General features: G+C 24.5%; 1 protein-coding gene across 3 annotated transcripts in view; it reads left to right on the top strand.

Annotated features, from left to right (window-relative positions):
* LOC129605589 (excitatory amino acid transporter 1) overlaps window positions 1-18,713 on the top strand; it is a 48,330-nt gene that overhangs the window by 4,476 nt on the left and 25,141 nt on the right. The window contains exon 1 of one of the 3 annotated variants that reach the window (XM_055515456.1): window positions 5,659-5,842. The exons of 1 other annotated variant lie outside the window; for it this stretch is intronic. Coding sequence is in view for 1 of the 2 variants with exons in the window: in XM_055515451.1 (XP_055371426.1) it covers window positions 13,707-13,747 (41 nt within the window). In the remaining variant the exon portion in view is untranslated. Of the gene's footprint in view, window positions 1-5,658; window positions 5,843-13,691; window positions 13,748-18,713 lie in introns of those variants that run through there. One more of the 3 variants, XM_055515451.1, reaches the window with a different exon arrangement.

The following is an 18,713-nucleotide window of genomic DNA, read 5'->3' as shown; positions in this document are numbered from 1 at the left end:
CTACAATAAAATTATTCGAATAAATTGAATTTTAATTCTTTGAATAAATTCAAATTTGTTATATCTATATGTATATAACAAAATATGAAAGATAGCAATAAGTGCAAAATGATAAATACAATCTATCTTATGTGAGTATGCATATTTGTATTGTCGTGTATAAGTAATTAAATAAAAAAAAACATTCTTCTTAGAAGTTTTTTTCCTGATTTTCTATAAAATAATTTGTTTTTTCCAATAAAATATTAATTAATATTCAATATGCAAAAGCTTAGGCAAAATCATAAAAAACAAGAAGATAAACATCTTAATTTACGTAATGATTGTGTCACCTATACCAAACCCTAATTTTTTTTATTAATAAAACGGGTATGTGTGATAATATACAAGCCGTAATAAAGTATTCTTTATTATTTTTATAAAATTATTAATAATTATTATAATAAAGCAATACAGATATACTTAAAACCTAAGGAGTTTTTATCTTAAGTGGAACAAGGATTTCATTTGTTTTTTACAATTTTGAAACATGCCCGCCGCCGTATCCATTTCATTTCAACATGATTGCTTTATGCGATTGCAAATTAAATTTGAATAAACCAAATTCATACTATAAATCTGTATTAAAATTTATATGAATTTCAAAATGACCGAAGTCAATCTAAATTAAAAATTGAATATTGTTCCGATTTGGATTTAAAATAACTATGATTGTAGAATATTTATTTTCCTATTCGACAATATAAGTTTCAATTCCAACTATATTGACATTATCATTCCTTTGGAAATAAAAGAGTTTTAAAATTGCAAGAAATGGACTTGGGTCTTAAATAAACAATTTGAGTATAAATAATATTAAAAGCATATACAGATATACAATACAGTTAAAATGTAATGCGTACCCAGTGATATAATTGTATAGCCTACAAATAATCTAGAAATGCTTGAAAAATTAAAAAGTGTCTGTCTGTCTGGAACATCGTTTATATAGGAAATATTCATAAGATTTATTCAGTTAATAGCTAAAAGAATCAAAATTCAGTCCTTAAGAAAATTAAACCAATTTCAAAAATTATTTTTGAACAATATTCGTACATACATTTATACATGTATATATGCACGCATCTACATAATTTTGCAAAATATCCCTCTTATAACGGTTCACCATTTACTTTTAATTCTTCCAAAAAAAAAAAGAAAATAAATAAATAAAATATGACAATAAGGTATTTAACACTCTTTAAAAGCATTTAATGTAAATTTTAAGTCGGGAACATTTTTGATGATAACAGTGTTCTTTCGAATCCTTCTTTGACCTTTAATATTAAATAAATAAATATATAAATGTGTATGCATGTAATATATAATAAAATTTACCCACAAAAAGCTTTTTAAAAATTAAATATTTTTTATCCACCAAAAAAAAAATTAAATTAATAACTTCAAAGTTATAAAAAAAATATGCTAAAAATGTAATAAAGAAATTCGTTTTTATTAAATTTTCAATTTTCTTCTTCTTCTTTTTCTTTATCAATAAATTCTATTTGTAATTCCATTTACGACCTAGAATTTCTTTCTTTTTTTTTGTCATAATGAAACCAAACCAAAAGTATATAAAATGAAGCGAAAAAAAGAGAGAAAAAAAATTGGGAAAAAATAACCACTTGTTAACAGCAAAAAGCCAAAACGGTTCATTCTTTCTCTTCCCTTATCCATTTCATTTGGTTGGCGTCAAGCAGTCTAATATTAATAAGCGTAGTGTGTAGATAGAAAATCTGCGATATTTGTATATTAAAGCGTATACATCATAGCTACATGACTACTATTTTGTAGTTGTAGCATTAATATTGATGTTATGTGATAGAAAGATAAAAGAATTTTATGAAAATTTGACTAAAGCAACAAGCTGCTTTCTATTATTCCAAATTATCATCATTAAAAAAAAAAGCATTTTTTTTTTTCATGAAATTTATTCAAGAGAATAAAATAAAAAATTTCTTTTAATTTTCACACCTTTTTGATTCGGGATAATCCGCTTTCTTTTTTTTGTTTTTTAGTTATGAAGTCCTTGAAGATAATCATGAAATTGTGTGCTAACTTAATTGATAATAGCGATCTTATACATATATTTTTAAACTTACCTATTTACTGTTTTAAGTTTTATAATAAAAACGACTTATATACATACATATGGAAAAGCCAAAAACACAATAGAGTCATCAATGTGAACACAAAAAACGCAGGCCGAGTGCGGAAGGTTTTTTAAATAAAAAAAAATTTTACGATACTGCTCACCACCGCCTCCCTATGTTCGCTTTTGAATAGTTTGCTGACAATTGACATTTTTTTATTTTAAAATAAATCGCTGCTGTCAAGTAACTGTATTAAGCAAAATATTTTGCTTCTCGGCGTAAGCAATACAAAATAGAACCCCATCATACTCGAATGAACCAGGTTAAATGTATGATTTTTTTTTTCTTATACGTATTATGTAGGGGGGCTTAGAATATTAAATTATTTTTTTAATTAATTTATTATAAAAAAAATAAATTTATTGTTCACATGTAATTTCATGATTTTTTAAAGAAAATTTATTATCGGGAGTTCAAAATTTTATTAACATTATTTGAAAACCCTTCAAATAAGTAAAATGTTGCTAAACATTTTCTAATAAACATTACTATATTATATACAAAAAAAAAGAAAATACATATAACGACACAACACCAGTATCACTATGTTTACATTGAATATAATGTATGTGAATGTGTAGATATTAAATTATAAATTAAACCGGATATTATGAATTAAAATTCAAAAATTCCTACCTGTTGCTCTCAAATGTAGATAATAATATACATAAATGTACATACCATGCATCTCTAGTATATAATTATACGTTATTTTGTGTATACTCAGAATTGTATCCATCCAGCTCTATATAACATCAGCTCGTTGCCTCTACAGTACATAAAATATTATAAATAAGTAAGAAAAAAACCATCGATGGGTATTTTATGTATTTATTTATGTATATAATACAAATACGTATATTTATAGCGCTTAATATATACATACATACATACACATATATGATTAAGTGGTGTAGACTGTACCTCTACTCTATTTCCATGAAAAGAAGAATAATTTTACGAAAACGAAAAGAAATATTTTGGGAAGCTACGCAGACCTATGAAATATAGGATTTTTTTTTTGCGAAGGGAATGAGAAAATAATAACTGTTCACTTATTTTCTTTATATTCTCTTGTCGTTTTGTAGTGACTATAATAAAATGAGTACGAACTGTTGCACAGAAAAGAAAATTATTTTCTATTGATAAAAAAAAGTGCAAAAAGTAGGAAGAAGACGAAAGCGTCATTTATCAACTACGCATAGACAAAAAACTAGGATAATTTTTATTTCATTGATTTCAAGTTTTTTATTTTTTCCCTTATTTTTTTTTTATTATTATTTTTTATTAACGTAATATGCTCGCTCGTATATTCTGAAATTTCATCCCTCTTTTTTTAACAAAATATTAGATTTTCTCTTTAAAATATTGCGTGCAGTAAGTAGTAAATACAGAGGCAAAAATGTATTATATTTGTTTTTATGATTTTTTTCTTGTTTTGTTTGTTTTGGATGATGTGATTTTGTGATTGTGATGCTTCAGCTCCTTGTCAATGCTATTTGTTTCGTTTACATTCGTAATCAATATTTGCTATCCTATTTCAATTGCCTTATTAAATGTGCTTTTTTTTGAAATAATTATTTGCCTAGGCTAGGTGTATTAACTAAAAAAAAAACTGAAATAAATTATGAAGGTTGTAGATATTTTGTTCTCTATATAGACGTTTGTCTCTTGTCCACCTTGAACTTTGAGTTTTAGTTAGAGCCGATAAGTCTACTTTCTTAAGATAAAAATAATGTTTCGCCTACATAAGTTAATAGTTAAATACAATTATAAAGTAAATTTAAAGAAAAATTAACGCAAAAGAAAAATTGGCTAGAATGCAAATATTAAATTATAATTTTCTGCAATCTGCAAATGAGAATTTCTGCAACCATTTTATGTTGTAATTACCTGAAGCCTGCAAGTAAGGATTTCTTTATCCATATGAACAGTTGAATTTTTTTGCAATCTGCAAATGAGGATTTCTGCAACCATTAAATGATGTAATTTTCTGCATTCCGCAATGGAGATTCCAGCAATCATAAACGAGTTTATCTACGCTTAATTACTAAAGGAAATTTAGTATGAGTTATCAATTTTTAATTATGTGTTGTAGTATAAAGTAAGAATGGATGGACTAACGAAATTTTCACAAGCAGTCGAAATTTTTTGAGTCACCTCTTCCAAATAAAATAATAAATGGTTGAATGAAACTATATACTGATAAGGTATATAGAATAAAATAGGATAAAAATAAGGTTCATTTTTTTCCCGAATTTTTTTTTTTTTTGAAATTTTTTAGCTGTTCAGAATTGAAATTTTCAATTCTTTGTCGCTTTATTTTGTATTTTGTATTTTTCCTTTTATTTTGCAAAGCTTTTATTTTTTATCTAATAAAATGATATTCGTCGTATTCATCCAACAAGAAAATCATAAAAAAGTGACTATGTACATACCTTCCTAACTAGATTACTGTGAATGGTAAAGACTTTATTTACTATATGGAAAAGTATGTACATTATATATACATACTCAGATATAATATGTACGCATGTACATATATTTATGTTGCTATTGAAAATACAAAATAGAGATAAATAGAGAATTTATAAAAAAAGAAAGAAAAAACAGAAAAAAATTAAAAACAAAAAATTTGATGCCTTTTTTTTATTCTATCGTTTTATAATACGACAAAATATTGTTGGCATGAATGGAAGAAGTAGATACAATGATTTTGTTATACATACTTACTTATGTACATAGATTGAACTATATTATATAACTACACTATGTAAAAATTGAATGTGTTTCGGCAACAAATAGACGAGTACTACTAACCGTTTTTTTTTCGTTATTTTGTTTTTTTTTTTTGTACACACAATATTCTTTTTTAAGAAAAAATCTTCTCACATATTTTTATAGTCACATAGTATCATAAGCACTTAGCAGTTCTACTAACCATAAAGTATTCGAATCTGAATATTCGTGCGAAAATATTACAATAAAAAAAAATATTTTCTTGATTCGTTCGTTCCCTTTTATTTAATTCGAAATTTTTATAGAAAATTTAAAGGTGATTTTCGCTTTTATTGTGTGTTGTCATTGTCCACGATTATAATAATACATATATATACATATACACACATGTACATTAATAAAGCGATAGATGTACATAAGAGAATTATTAATTTATTTAAAAGAAGGGCTTAATAATATTATTATTTTTTTTAATTAAATTTAAAATAGCCAAAGTTTAACAAAAATACTAACCTGTTTGAATTCCAATTTTTAATTATAATAAAATTTTTAAAAATAATAAACGAATAAGAACTTAATAGCTAATACAAAAATATAATTATTATAAAATAAACATACATACATACTTATACATAAACACATTTGAATTATATACGAATTTTTGATTTGCAATTGAAAACATTTCAGTACAAACCATTAAAATAAATATGTAAAAATAATTTCACGCATATAAAAGACACGGGATTTGAATAATTTATTGGTATAGTGTTAAAATAAAACGCGAAATCAAGCATTTTTTTTTAGTGAGAACAAAAAAAAAATAATAAATTTTTTTTTTCTATCACTTAATAAATTTTTTTTTAGTGATTGGCATTTATTTGTGCGTGTCTCGTAAGAACACGAGAATTTAAGTAAGTTTTATTAGTTTATAATAAAATTTTTATATAGATGTAGAATAACATCCCCTCTCCCAAACTTCTGCAATAAATAATGTATAAACCTTAAAACAGATACGAGATTCTTGATTTTAAATTCAATATTTGGTCCACAATATTTAACAAGATATTTTTAGTACTGTGTAGTCTAAAACACAGTAAAATCATGTTTTACCCTAATGCTGACGTTTATATACATACAATAAATGTAAATATACCTATGTATTTTAAACGAGGATAAATGTGAAAGAATATTTGTATTTTGTAAGAATATTTGTGATTGTTTTTCAAAAAATTATTAAATAGTTATAAATATCGTCGCTCCAAGGCTATGCTGCCGTATCTTACAAAATGGAAATAATACTACTAAACTCCAAAAAATCAAGCTGAAAAAGGCAATCAAATGTAAGTAACTGGAAACAAAATATGCGAAAAAACTGCGACAAAATGTTTTTCCTTAATCCTACTTACACTGCCGTAATGACGCTAAGAAAAACTTTGTTATTTTATAAGATACGACAATATAATTTCGGGGCAACGATACATATAAATTAATTAATTTTTTTAATCATTATAAAATGTTAAAATAGTTAACATTTACTTATTACAACTTATTTATAGAAATTCATCACCAACCATGAAAGTCAGAATACTAATTCAATTTAATACAAAATTTGTTTGTGGGCTGGGGATCGCAATCAGTAAAAATATAAGTAGCTACGTATAAAATCAAAAATAAAATAGTATTATTAACAGACAAAGCATTTTGAATAACGCTAATAACTACAATAATGCAACTTGCAAACTGTTAATAGTTAGTATATGAGAAATGTGACATGAAATTATATTTACCAAGCTTTTCTTTTATGAACTCCAAATTAACAACCGTTTCCCAAATTAAATGAGTAACAACTACCCTATTATCTGATAAGAAATGATAACCCCCCAATTAAAGTAAAACTTTTAATAACTTAAAATTATTTATTTTTTAAGGTAAAGTAGCCCGATTTTTTATAAAAATTTCCATTTTGAATAATTTTATTGATTTTCTAGTCAGTTTTATTTTAGAATTCAATATAAAAATTTCATTTTAATGAGAGGAAGGAAAATTTGAAAATTTAAGAAAAAAAAATTTAATTTAAAAAAATCTAACATTTGCCATCATAAAATAAGGAAGTGAGAAGCAGTTAAAGTTCCTAAAATATTTTAATTTATTGCTGAAGAAAGTAATTTAAAGCATTAATTAAATCAAAAATGTGTGGCGGTTGCTGTGGACCTTGTCGTGGACCTTGTTGTGCGTCATATTGTGGATCATCATGTTATAGTCCCTGTCCGGTATCTTATTGTGCACCATATTGTGGACCATGTACCCCATCATGCTATACCTCTTGTGGAACATATTGTGCTACTCCGTGCGGATCATATTGTAATGGATGCGGACCATATTGCTAATTTACTATCGGCATAATAAAAAGAACTATTATTCAAATAATACGTTACACTTGAATGGCGAAAATTAAATTTTTAAAAATATTGTAAGAACGAAATCATTTTGTTCGAAATTTGCAAAAATTCGAATTAAAAATTATTAATTTCTTTCTCTCAAAATGGAGTTTCCTTTAAAACTTATGAGAAAAAAAAAGTTTATATTCATATTTTCAAAATTGAATGAAGTTTATGAAAAAGAGGCTTTAAGCACATTTTTACATACATATATGTATAATATATCTAAAAAGTTATAAACGGTCTGCTGATATTGAGTTCAATGCAAACTTGTTGCAATATTACCCTTAATTTATACAATAACCTCTTACTTAGTGATTTAATCCCAAAATAGAGTGAAATTAATTTGAGACTTGATAATTATACAAATTTATATACACGTATTTTCGCAATTTGAATGAAATATCCTTTAAGGATATCTAAAATAAATTTTAAAAAATTCATAACACGTGGCACTTAATACGTTTTACATTATATATTAAAATTTTCACTATATACTCAATTTTATAAACGTGTTAGTTTGGATTTTATTTAATAAATAAATTTTCTTGTTGCTTAATTTTTATAAAACTACCTTTTCTTAATCCAAATAATAAACACTAAATACAATGATAATAAAATTTTCAATTTACTTAAAAAAATCTTGAATAAATTCAAAAGTTCAAAACACATATACATGTATATAATCCCTTGCAATATTATCCTTATAAGAATATTCAAGGATAAATGTAAATAAGACAAGCAACAGGGAAGATGATCAAATAAAAGGGCCTACACTTACCCTCCATAACAAAGAACTATTTAAAATAGAAAGAGTCGGTCTTGAGTGTATCATTTATATATACTCGTACATACATTATTATAACGAAAAATGTATAACAAAGCTACAAAGTTGCCAAGCATTAAAAAAAAGTTGCTAGCCAAACAAATTGTATTGTTTATACACTACATTCACAATAATGATTTTAAAATGTTGTAAAAATAATGCGGGTATCCTTCATAATTCAATCAATTCAACTAGAACAAAATTGGTTAATAAGTACTTGACTTCAAGAGGTTTGATAAAAAAGAGGTTTGGTATTTCCGAAGTTCGGTGCTATCAACCCGGCCTAATGAAATATGTTGTGGACTATTTTCTTTTTGAACGTTATTAACAATCCTATAAGCCTAAACACCATAACCTTTGTTCGCTTTGCATTTTTACAATTACTTGTTAGAATCTCTAACACGTAGGCACTTTGAAGTTGTTCAATTTTCATGTTATGCAATGCAAAATATAATTTTCCATTTCGGATCACTTAACTTTAATTTTTATTTATAAAATGAATTTTTTTTTTAATTTTGAAATTCTAACATTGAAAATTAGCCACAATTTTTTTTTTCAATTATAATTTTTTTTTTTATTATTATTTATTTTGGCATTTTTTCAATAAAGCGGCTACATTTCATCATAAATTTTTACTAAGAAGAAAAGTTTTTTGTTCATAATATTTTTCATTTGTTTTTCAAAACATAAAAAATTACTGAAAACCACCTGTTTCGTTGTGCTGCAAACGAGGAATCACTGAAAAATTTTTAATTATAAATAGTTTACATATAGGATTAATAATTTATTTATAAAAATATTTCGAATGGATAATTTTATTTTTATAATGTTACTTTTTGTATTACTTTCAGAAATTAAAAATAAATTGATTTTAATGTTTTTAAAATAAGATGGAGTAGAATAAAAAAAAAATGGAGAAAATACTCTTTGAGTGAAATGCTTTCCAATTTAAAGCGCTAAGATAGAAGCTTATTTAATTAAGCTGACCGGAGTTTAGACTGATTAGCTGCCCGGAGAATTCTGCTCAACGTTGTTTCCCCGTGATCAATGATTAGAAATCGATATGATTAATTAGCTCTACAAGAGGAGAGCAAGATAACATAGCATTTGCTTTGTGAATATGAAATAAAATTAAATTTTATAAATATACCGCTGGCAAATAATGATTTGTGAACAATTAGACAAAATAATTTTTGCTTAATTTTGCCCTATTAATTTCTTTAAAGGACGCATATATAATTACACATGTATTAAATTAAAATTGTAAAATATACCCAGATTTTCTGAAGGGAAAATATTTTTTTTAAAAAATTAATATTCTTCATTATTAATAACGGGAATGCCATTATCAGGACACAATCAGTTTTAATAACTCTTTGTTTTTTATTACTCCACCATTACAATTTTTAAATTTAAACAATAGAAAAATATTTATTGAAATATTAATTTTTCACTTTTATCATTTTTCATTTTCATTTACACAACAAATAATAATTAATTTACTATTGAGAACCGCAATGGAAATTAATGCGAAAATCTTTAAAATACTTAAAGAGAAAAAAGTATTCACAATCACAATAAGCTTGCAATCAAGAACTTTTCTTTCCTACTTTTTTATATAGATTTTCTCTATTGAATTGGTACAAGGATAATTCTGTGTCCTATTATATATATTTTTTTGTTGGTTTTAGAGTATTTTTGATTCTTCTACTTTTTCATATTTCTTTTACATTTAAAAAAAAATCATAAAATCTTTTAGATTCAATTTTTATTTTATTTACTCTTCTTGGATTCTATATGTTTTTTTCTATCATAATAACGTATATTATAACAGTTAATCGTTTTGCCGTCAATATCAGGGGTGACATAATTTCTGCAGAACCTAGTTTCGTCACTTTTTTCCAACACTTTTAGAAATATCCGCAACTCAGAATTTTATATATTATTGACGCGCTACAAAATATGCAAATTTAAACAATTCAGTAACACTACCATACCGACCTAACCAAATGTTACTTTACATTCCAAAAAATCTTATGCAAGAATAATCTGCAATCAGAACATTAATCGTCATTGAATTAAAATATATGTAAAACAGATTTTTATACTTTTGTTACTTAAATACACCCCTGTCGTATTGTATGCATGGGGTCTAATTAAAATGAATTTAGTAATATTATACAAAATATAAAATTTGTGCATGATAATAAAAAATTATTGGCAATATTTTATTATCATACAATTGAAATCATATGAAATTTTAACGATTGAAATTAAAATCCTTTGAAGTTATTCATTAATATCTACCCTCATAATTTCTCCTAGTATTTGTCACTTGTGTCAAGAATATAGTGTTGTACTCGTATTACAATTTGACGCTTTGTTATTTTCCTATGGAATTATAAATTATTTTATAAAATACACATAATTAGTATTTTTTTAAATTTTCTTCCCCCATATACGTTCGCGTAACTTACCTAAGCTAATATTATTTAAAAATAATATTAATTTATACAAAATTAGCAATGTGAAAAATACAATATACTTTCAAATTAATTGCTATATTTATTATATAGAAGTGACGCAACGCAACGATATAACTTCATAGGATATTTTATAGCTATTATGCATTACTACACAACGGTATCATTTTTTTCGGCAAGTTATTAATAAAAATTCAAAAAAATTATTTTTTCAACTTCCAAATTATATTTATAAATATTATGTAATTTCAATACATTGTGAAATAAATAATTTTGATTTCTTAAATAATTTCAGATTTGCACATTATAATTTAGATAATTATGCGCGTTGTCATACTGTACATACAGATTTTGTTTTATAATGAAATATGTTATTTGTTATAACTTTTAATTTTTGCGATGATTTCAGGATCATTAATTTTATGTCCTATTTATTTTCAAGTGTTACAATACGAGTATAATAATTTACTTTCTCTTCCAAAAATCTAATAATATAGATGATAGAGGAATTTTATTAGCAATAATATGATGGTTACATACATATATGTTTTCCAAAAATTCCTTATATATACATATATTAGAACTTATTTGTTAAACCTTAGTGTACTGTGGTATGTTGTAATTGATAAAATGATTATTTTTATGTTGGATTTCAAAAATTTAATAGTACAAAAAATTAGCTTAAAATAATAATATGGCTCTTCTTGCTTTTCGGCCATTTGTTTACCTTGATCTAATGACAAACCCGAGTTGATTAGCATTAACCTTACTACCCTACGGCAAGTATTTCTAAGGCGTCCGAATTTTGTGGATTATCCATTAAACTCATTTGGATTATCCATTAAACTCATTTTGGCTAAGGCGTCTTGAATTTTGTAGATTATCCATTAAACTCATTTTGGTTGTTCAGAAGATTTAGTATGTCTTACAATGTGGTAGCAACAATTATCGTTTTCAACGTTTATATTCATTTATTTTCAACTACTTTGCAATATTTGAAAATATTTCTTTCTTGTTGTTGATTGGAATTTTAAACATTTCATTTAAAGTTGATGAATCTTAAATTAAAATTACTTCTTCTTAATAAACTCTTTCCATAACATATTAGGACTTATTCGTTCATATGCGTGTGCATGTTTGTGACACAGCAAAATGATTTATCGTTGCTATATGTCCAATTTATATGCTATCCTATAAAAGGAATTGAAGTTTTGATTGAATTTCAATGAAAGATAGAAAATGATGGAGAAATGAAGAAAACGGGATTTATTCGGAGAGCTCTTAAATTATGTCGTTTTTTCTCTTTAAAATTTCTTACGATACATACATACGTACATATACGGATAGTGTTTATTTTTTAATTTTTAAAGAAAACGTTACTAATCTTAACATTGTAATTTACAAGAATATAATAAAAAAGTAGTAATTTACTACTTTTGAATGCATATTTTTAAAATTATACTAATAGAGATTATGTGTAAGCTGCCACATTAACATGTAGTTAAACTTGAAAGTCTGCTTTAATTAAGTTGTCAAACAAGTTGAAGTTTTTAATGTCACGTGAATATTGCATTTTTTCAATCTTCATTGAATATTCCATAACACATTATAGATTGTTTTTTAAATTTGCAATTGAAGCTTATATGTAGAATGAAAAAAATGCAAGAAGTAAGAAAAGAATTCAACTAAAAACAAAAAAAAATTTAAATATTTGACAGATCACTTTGGACCATGCAATGCCATTTGGTTTCAAGAATATTAAATGAGTCATAATAAAATATGTGTTTCATTTAAAGGACCCATTTTATTCCATTTTGCTCTTATTTTTATTGTTAATATGCAATAATTTTCAATTTAAATGCAATATTGGTCATATTAATTTACTTTCATTTTCATTTTATTGTGAAATTTGTGAGCGTTCATTGACCGACTACACATTTTTCGGCATCAAATTATTAATTAAAATTAATGCAGAGAACATTCCAAATTATTTTTTATAGCATTTTGAGTAATATTTTCAGTTATTAAGTTATTATGAGCGCAGTAATAAGTTTCAGTTATTTCAGTACTCTTTCTCTTCTGTTACGTCCCCCTTTCGGCTTTGGTATTGGTAATACTTAAACTGTAATAAATTGGAAATATTAAAATTTAACAAATATGTATGCATAATAAAATGACAATAAAAATCACCAATGCTACATCAATTTTTATTGCCAAATGGTAGATACAGGCAATATTGAATATATACGACGTAGTTGCGAAGTTTTTCTCCTTCGAACGTATGTATGTTCAAAGGATATAATAAATTTGCCTTACAGTTTGTAACGTTAAGAAATAATTGTTTGAGATATAGACAAAAAATCATGTCTTTGATCAGGAGTCGAATTTTAAGTCGATTTAACCATGTCTGTCCATCTGCCCGCCTATCCATCCGTGCATCCGTCCCAGCGATAACTCCAAAACTAATCGAGCTAAACTCACCAAACTTTTACAAAAGATTTATAATAAAAAATACTGGAACCCTATTTAAAATAGATCTTATTAGGGCAGTGGTTCGGGTAGCGGCCGTACAACTAAAACTGATGCAATAATAATTCCAATAACTTGTCTTGCAAATGGGTAAAATTTTAATTTGTACTATTTTTTAAATTTTTTAATAACTCATATTATAATATACTTGATGTTGTTGAAAACAATGGTTTGTCTTGTCACTGATCTAATGCTGATTTTCTATATATACATAAAACAAACGGACGTCGCTAAATTAATTTTTCAATACAAGCAGTAACAATTTGTCAAAACTGTTCTCAATATTGATTTTAATGTCATAATAATTGTCAAAAATTTTAGGTATTTATTTCAAATCAATTACTTTAATAATTAAAGGCGCCAATTTGAGACATTAAAAATTTTCTACTTACTTTTTAACATTTTTAAAATATTTTTAATTTTATTTTTAATTGTGATTTTATTTTTGTAACTTAAGAATGTTATAAATAAGCTTATATTTCATTTGTTTTAATCAAAAATGACAATAAAATATCAAATACAATTACTTTGGCAGAATATGTAAGTGGATTATAAAAAATCTCAATAGGTAAAATATTTAAAATTTGAAATTAAATTCTAAAATTCGTGTTCATTTTAGGAAAAATTATTAAATATTTATATTTTTTAAAGAACTTTTAAATAATTATATGATGTAATGTCCCCTGTAATTAATTACTACAGAATTGTTATAATAAATTTCCAGACAGAGCAGTGCACGGTATGAAATTCCGCTTATTGAAGGTTGCTTAGGATTGCAATCTCTTCTAACTATTGTTCAGTTTTATAACAATTTTTAAAATATTATAGAATTTACAATTTAGACAAAAAAATTTCAAGCTCATTCGTTGTTTAGTAAATAGCTAAATGAAAAAGTACAAATTTCAAATCACAAAATTATCTCAAACAGTTTCGATTTATTTTCGAAAGAACCAACGAATCTAAAGAATTTGTATATTGTCTGAAAGATTGAACTTTAAATATTGCAAGTTTTAAAATGACATTTAAAAGTTATTTCATGAATTACAGCATATGTGGTCTTTCATTTATAAAAGTTTTACTTTTTCCTACTTAATGCAAGATCGTATTTGAAATTTTTAATCAAGTTGCAGTTACGAACACCATTCGGCCACTAATTAAGAACTTAATTATCTAAAACAAATGCAATAGAAGAAAATTTAAAGAAATTTATATTTTCCTTTAATTTGTGCATTTAAATTTAGTTTATCGCATTCATTAATCGAAAAATACTTATTTTGAGGTTAGGTTGTTGCCAAATTAGTAATTTATATTGTGTATATGTTGTACAAATACTATAATATAATTTGTTTATTCTTGCCGTACAAGAATGCAATAGGTAAAAATTGTCTTTAAAATCATTGGGATTTCCTTCAGAAATTTTTATACATACATATATTATGTAGCTAGTGTCTAAATATTTTTATTTTTGCAAAACAAAAATTCGAAAAATATAAAGTTTTTTCTTAAATGCACGCATATGTTTAATTTAATTTTAATACGAAATATTCAAAAATTTTGCTCAAAAGTTCATGTTAGAAGAAATTTATGTATGTATGTATGTATGTAAGTGATTTCTAAACTTGTGTGGTGCTTAACTTCAGTAAAATCCATTATGACTTTTTTTTTACAATTACAATCTGCACACTTCCATATTTTTCGTGCTACTTTGCTGTACCGATAAAAAATCGTGTCAAGGTTCATTTGTTAACAAAATTTTTTTTTTTGATGCAATTTGATATGTCAATTCCTTTTTAATGTATTAAACCCTACACCAATTATAATTTATAGCAAACAATTTGTATAAATTTCATTCACAGTATGTGGCGGCAATAACACATAAATGATTCTTTGAAATGAAATATTATTTTTGCATTATGCATTTTTCTACTAGCTTTTCAATTCATTTTTTTTTTGTGTTTTAACCAGAAACACAATAATATTGACTTAAATGGAGAATTGAATCAAATTACAAATTGCAATTTATTTATAAGAGGAAAATAGTGTAAAACAGATTATGACCAGAAATGAAAACAAAAAACAAGAAAAAATTTAGTAATGAATTTGGTATTTTGTTTTTTAAATTGTGCAGTTCAAACAGGAAGTGTCGCTTTTAATAGTATTTGGCTATAACAATTTTTTTTAAGTGAAATGAAAATGAATCTTTTTATATTCCTAAAATACACAAATTCATTTTGTATCCTAACAAAATTATTATGTATGTATGTATTTATTACTAAAAAAATTTTGAAGTAATCGTAATGGTTATTTAATCTTATCGGATTGTTACAAATTTTATGAATTGCATTCTATGAAATTACACGCATTATACATACATATGTATATGTGTGCTTACATAATTCTCCAAAAACTCACCTTTCTCTTGTTCTCAGTTGTACATATTACGTATTTAAATACATATATGTATTTAATTAATATGCAAAAAATATTTCTATTTGTTCATTAAAAAATATTCTTTAAAAGCCTTAACATTTCAAAAATTTTTAAATACCTTGTTAATTACTAATATAAACAAATTGGAAAAATAAATAACAAACAAAAGCTTGCAACTATTAAAAATAATAAAAGTGGGTACCTATGTACATACATACATATATACTCAAATTTAACTTTCTTCTAATTACTTTTAAGTAATACCTTCACCGGCTCCGTGACACACCTTTTAAAGTTCTCATATAATTTGTAAAATTATCTTAATATTTATTGTATAGAAATAACGTTTTAGAATTTAGTAAATAAAATTATTACATAACATAAAACATAGAAAATAAGTCAAAGTTGTCTAATTTGGAATTGATAGCACGCACTTTATACTACTCATTGTTTGCATTTTTACATGCATGATAGTCTACCTTTTATTTCTTATACATTGTGTATATATACATACATACATCCATATGTACATATATGTAGTTATTTTGTTGTAAAAAGCAATCTATAAAAAAGATTATACTTTCATTACTTTTTCCCGAGCTATTAAGAAAAAACAATCTTATTTTCAGTTGTATATTGTTTTTTAAGCACATTTTTAAATATTTTTTGAAAAAATGTGACAATTACAATCATTCTGTCCGTTCGTCAGAGTATCGTTTCATTTATGAAAGTTCAAGATAGAAAGTTGAAAATGATTTTTCGAATCGAAATTTTTTTAATTGTTTCCTCTTCGTCGTATGTTGTTATCTCTCTAAAATCCAAAAAGGACTGTTTTGACATATTATTTCAAAAAAACTATATGTATATTAAAGGTAGCGGAAAATGACGTTATTCTTAACTAAATTTACTACTTTTCAAATTTAACTGTCAAGAATTAGTATTTTTCTAATTTTTATTTAAAATTGTATAAACGTATATGCAATCTGGTTCGCTTTGTTTAAGTTCTAAACATGTAATACTTTTGGCTCAAATTATCAAAATGAAATCTGCTCTTCTATAAACCATTGATTTAATCAACCGTAATTTTTTTTTAATTTATTTTATGTTTTTTAATTTTAGATTGACGTTTTCATTTCGAAGAAATTAAATTTTGTTTTCTCTTTTTTTATTTCTTTTGTCTCTTTTTCTCAAGTTTTTTTTTAAGAATTTTTGAATCTAGTAAACAATTCACTGGAATTTTTTTCATCATTATTTTTATTATTTTAAAATATTAATGGTATTTTGATATACAAAATATAATATAAAATTATAAAATAATACATAGTATTTTTGCCCAAGGATCATTTCAAAATAATAAAAATTAATTTAATTAAATTCATTTAATTTCACGTGAAATTTATATTATATGAGAATTAGGGTTTCCGAATACACTTGCAATTCATACTTTGGCTTTAACTTTCTATGTACAATGTATGTATGTACTCGTATGTATAATATTTTATGCATTCATTTGAAAGAATCGATTTTTAATTCAAATTGGTTACATCCTTCATACAAAATATAAAAAATCCAAAAAATATTCCAATTTCAATAATTAGCAATAAAAGTTGTAAATAATTATTTTTATGTAATGTCCACCTAACATTTACTATTTGCTTTAACAATTTATAATTAAAATTTTGTTAGCTAACTGTTCTGTCTTGTGTCTATTTTCGATATTATGAGTCTGATAAGGGAAAATAATGATTTATAGTACACATAAGTAATACAATATTGTACATACATATGTACCATAATAGTAATTATATAGAATTCATAATTCAATTATATTGATTTACTTTTAATGCTCCGTCTGTATACCTGGTATTTTAGTATTAATCTAATTTCAAATTCAAGTATCACTTAACTATTTTGCAAAAAAAAAAAAACAAATAAATAAAATTAGAAATGATCTTATATTTGTTTTTTTCTATTTTATTATTTATAAGTGTTTTCATTTTAATTTTTTATACACAATATATTTGCTAATTTTATCAAGTGTTATGTCATTCGGTATTTTGCAAAGTAATTATAATATTTTTAATGCTTTCATTTTGATAAGAAATTTAATTTAATAGTAAACCAAAAACAAAAAAAAACTAATATAAATTTCACTACAAATACATACATACATATTTATAATCAGCTAATTAACTTGATTTGGTTTATTTAAATAAAGTATGTACAATTATTTTTATTGAAAATATAAAATTAGAAACCGAAAGTTATCGGTTCTGGGGTCTGGAAACAAAAATAATTTTGATATGATCATTCCAAATATTATTATATTTGATTTATTGAATATATTAAATTAGATTAGATTACAAAAACTATACAAAATGAAAATGCGAACAGCTGGTTTTTATATTGTCAGTAAATTAAAGAAAATTTTACAAAACAAATAATTTGCTTCGAAATTTTAAAATTTATTGTTGTGATGCGATTGATATTTTTTCATAGTTTTAATGTTTTAAAATTATTTTTCTCTTTTTAAAAATATTTTACTTGAACGTTTTCCTTATGCTCATCGGAGTTGTAAAGTGGCATTTTAATAAGTCAATACCACATTACTGTAAATTTGAAATCATTGTCTATTAGTAACAAAGAAAGCGGCAAAATCTACATTTAAAAGTTCGAAATTACTAAAATGATCCGATAGTGAAGCATTAAGATATGCCGGTTATTAAATTTAAAATTTCGCGGGAGAGCATTTTAAAAGTTAAACTAACTAAATTAGTTTTTGACTTCAAATAAATTTTTGTAAAAAGATTTGAGTTTTTACACAAAATATCGTGCACTTATCATGAAATGGCTTATAGTGTTAAAATTGTTTAACCAACTGATGTATACTTAGCATATTTGTGTTTCATCAATATATCAATTGTTTATAATACCTATTCAAATCAGACTGATCTCGCTAACTAATAGAACTACAGCACTTAAATTCATACCAGACAAAGAGGACCGTTCGAAATTAGTTTTTTTTTTTTCCTTCTTAGGAGGAGTATATGGCTAGTGCATGATATCTATCATGCCC

The sequence above is a fragment of the Condylostylus longicornis genome, unplaced genomic scaffold (genome assembly GCF_029603195.1).
Source record: "Condylostylus longicornis isolate FDR11 unplaced genomic scaffold, ASM2960319v2 ptg000013l, whole genome shotgun sequence".
Classification (NCBI taxonomy): domain Eukaryota; kingdom Metazoa; phylum Arthropoda; class Insecta; order Diptera; family Dolichopodidae; genus Condylostylus; species Condylostylus longicornis.
This window is presented reverse-complemented; position numbering and strand designations above follow the sequence as displayed.